The sequence below is a fragment of the Chinchilla lanigera genome, unplaced genomic scaffold, assembly GCF_000276665.1.
Source record: "Chinchilla lanigera isolate Chin_1 unplaced genomic scaffold, ChiLan1.0 scaffold00052, whole genome shotgun sequence".
Classification (NCBI taxonomy): Eukaryota; Metazoa; Chordata; class Mammalia; order Rodentia; family Chinchillidae; genus Chinchilla; species Chinchilla lanigera.
In genome coordinates, this window is record NW_004955453.1 from 14,528,264 (window position 1) to 14,530,853 (window position 2,590).

Here is a 2,590-nt window from a genome sequence, read left to right on the forward strand (position 1 = left end):
TGGCTGGCTCTCTGCCCCACTTTGCAGGTCACCATGGGAATATCACAACTTAAGCTTCCTCTTTTATCAGAAAGGGCCTCCACTCCCCACAAACCACTGCACACTGGCACCCTGCTTTATTTTCTTTATTTTCTTCACAGCACATAACATTGTCTGAAATGACTGTGTTTGTATGTTTACGGTTTTGTCCATCTCCCTCTGCAAAATGTAAACTCCTAGAAGGCAGGTGCTGTGTCTTATTCACATCCTTGTCTCCAGTGCCTCTCCTCCCCCCAGGGAGTGCCACCAAGAGAGTGCAAAATAAATATCCGATACCTGAATGGTGAGGGGGATAACGGGCAGTGGCCAGTAGGCAGGGTGTCCAGGGCCTTTATGGAATCATTTCCACTCTTTATGTCCATTTCTTCTCTTCAGTCTGGCTTCCCCTGTTCATCAGGTCCCATCCCTCCCACTCTAGGGGTAGAGGAGAAAGGAGACAGGCCCGAGGGCTGGGCTGCTTGGCTGACAGTTGTGCTGGGATGTGGGACACTCTCCAGCCCCACTGGGCAGTCTGAGCTTGGGACACGAAGAGGTGGGCCAATGGATCTTAGACCCCACAGAAGGGCGTGGTGGTGTCAGACAGGCCTGGACTGTCGTTCCCTGTCTGCGGACCCTGTAAGATCCCGCTGTCCCAAGAGCCAAGGCAGTGGTGCCTGGCGGAGACCGCAAGAGGCAGAGGGCCCAGATGCAGGAGGGACAGCTTTCCAGGGCCCCGGGAGCCTGGGCCGCTCACTTGCACACGCTGACCCACTCAGTGATGCGGCACTCTTCACAGACCACGAAGCAGCACCAGTGGAAGCGGCAGTGGCAGCGCTCGCTGCGCGTCTGGCGCAGGATGTTGTGGCCGCGGCCGCAGCACATACTGCCGCAGCCATCTGGGCCCGTGCTGCTCTTGTTGCACAGGCGGCCGACGGTGCCCGCCGAGTCCAGGCGCGGCTCCCGCTCGCAGAAGTCGGGCGACTTCTCGAAGTAGACCAGGTCGGCGGGGCTGGCTCGGCGGCGCGGGGCCGGGGTGCCTGGGGCTGGCGAGGGTGCCCCCACCGGGCCTGGCTCCAGCTGGCCGCCGTTGCGGTTGTGCGGCCGGATGAGCGTGGCGCGGTGGAAGCGGCTGCGCAGCAGCGCCCCCACGGCGCGGAACTCGGGCGTCACCTGCCAGCACGTCTTGAGCTGGCAGCTGCCCGACGTGCCATGGCACTTGCACTTTCGCCTCATGTTCTCCATCACCGCCTGCGGAGGGAGGCAGCGTGAGGGGTGCCACTGGCCACCCTGCCCACCTCCCCACCATTGGGACTGGCCTAGGAGAATCTCCTAAGCTTTTGAAATCAGCTCCCATTGAACAGAAACAAACACTGAGGCTGGAAGCTTCTGAGCTGAGCAGTTAGTGCCCCTCTGCCTGCTGCAGTTCTGCTGAGCTTCCATCTGCCTCCCCCAGGCTAGGCCCTGGGGGAATTCCCTCCTTCCTGCTGGCCTTCCCAGCAGCTGCAGGGGGCTCTTGCTTCCTGAGGGGGGATCCCAGATCTTCAGGGAAATTCCCTCTCCTTCCACAGCAGGATAGGAACCAGGAGAGGAGGGGGCACCTCCACTACATCCACCCCCAAAGTGACTGGCCTCACTTCAGGCTGTGAATGTGAGAAAACCCTGTTCCACCACTGCCACCCAGACCCCAGTTTTCCAGGATCCAAAAGAGGAGATCCAGGGCCTAAGAAGACCACCCCCTCCCAATATGTGGGCCGGGGCTTATTCTGCCCTGAGCTGAGTGCCAACAGTGCCAAAGCTCTACCTGAAGGCACAACAGAACTCAGAGAAAGCCAAGCTCTCTCCCCATGAAAGTGGACCAAGGTTCCCAGGCTTCGGAGGGAGGTGGTTATGGGAACACAATCTACATCCCCCCCAGCTATCAACCTGCTCTACAGTCTCCTCCCAAAGAACCCCTTGGTGTTATCCTCAGCAGACACCCCACAGGAAGATGGCCACATCCACCTTTTCTCCATACCATTCAGAAAAACACACTTTCAGACAAGGATAGCAAGGATCTGGGGCCCTGAAGCCAGGCAGGAAGACCATAAGAGAGGACTCTGCCCCCCCCCCCCCGCCGGGTCTTACAGGGCTGTGCAGCTCCCTTGTGCAGCCCATGGTGTCAGCACCACTTGGGAACCAGCCCAGTGCCTCCCCAGGCCAACAGCTCCAGAACATCTGCTTCCCACAGGCAGCAGCCATTAATTAACCAGTTTAACGAGGAGGGGAGGAGGCACTGTCGGTAAGGCTAGGATGGTATTGAAGCTTGGGAAAAGAGCCCTATGCACATACAGGGCAGGGCTGGGTGGGAGCTGGTAGGGACCTGAGGGTGGGCGTGCCTCAGTTTATCCCACCTCTAAATCAAAGTGGGGGTTGCTCAACCAGATGGATTGCAAAGAAAGAACTAGAGTGGGCTAAGAGCTCAAGAGAAGGAAGAGTACAGGAAGCATGGACCTAGGCCTGAGCAGGCTGGGCAGGATCAAGAGAAGGGGTAGAGGTGGGATCAGCTGCCAGGAAAAAAGAGTGCTGATATATA

The 2,590-nt window shown here is 58.5% G+C and overlaps 1 protein-coding gene across 1 annotated transcript in view; it reads right to left on the reverse strand.

Moving 5' to 3' along the window:
- Positions 1-109: 109 nt before the first annotated feature.
- Wnt10a (wingless-type MMTV integration site family, member 10A) overlaps positions 110-2,590 on the reverse strand; it is a 12,429-nt gene continuing 9,948 nt past the window's right edge. Inside the window, exon 4 of the mRNA XM_005395620.2 lies at positions 110-1,266. Within this exon, the coding sequence (XP_005395677.1) occupies positions 769-1,266 (498 nt within the window). The 3' untranslated portion in view covers positions 110-768. The remainder of the gene's footprint in view (positions 1,267-2,590) is intronic.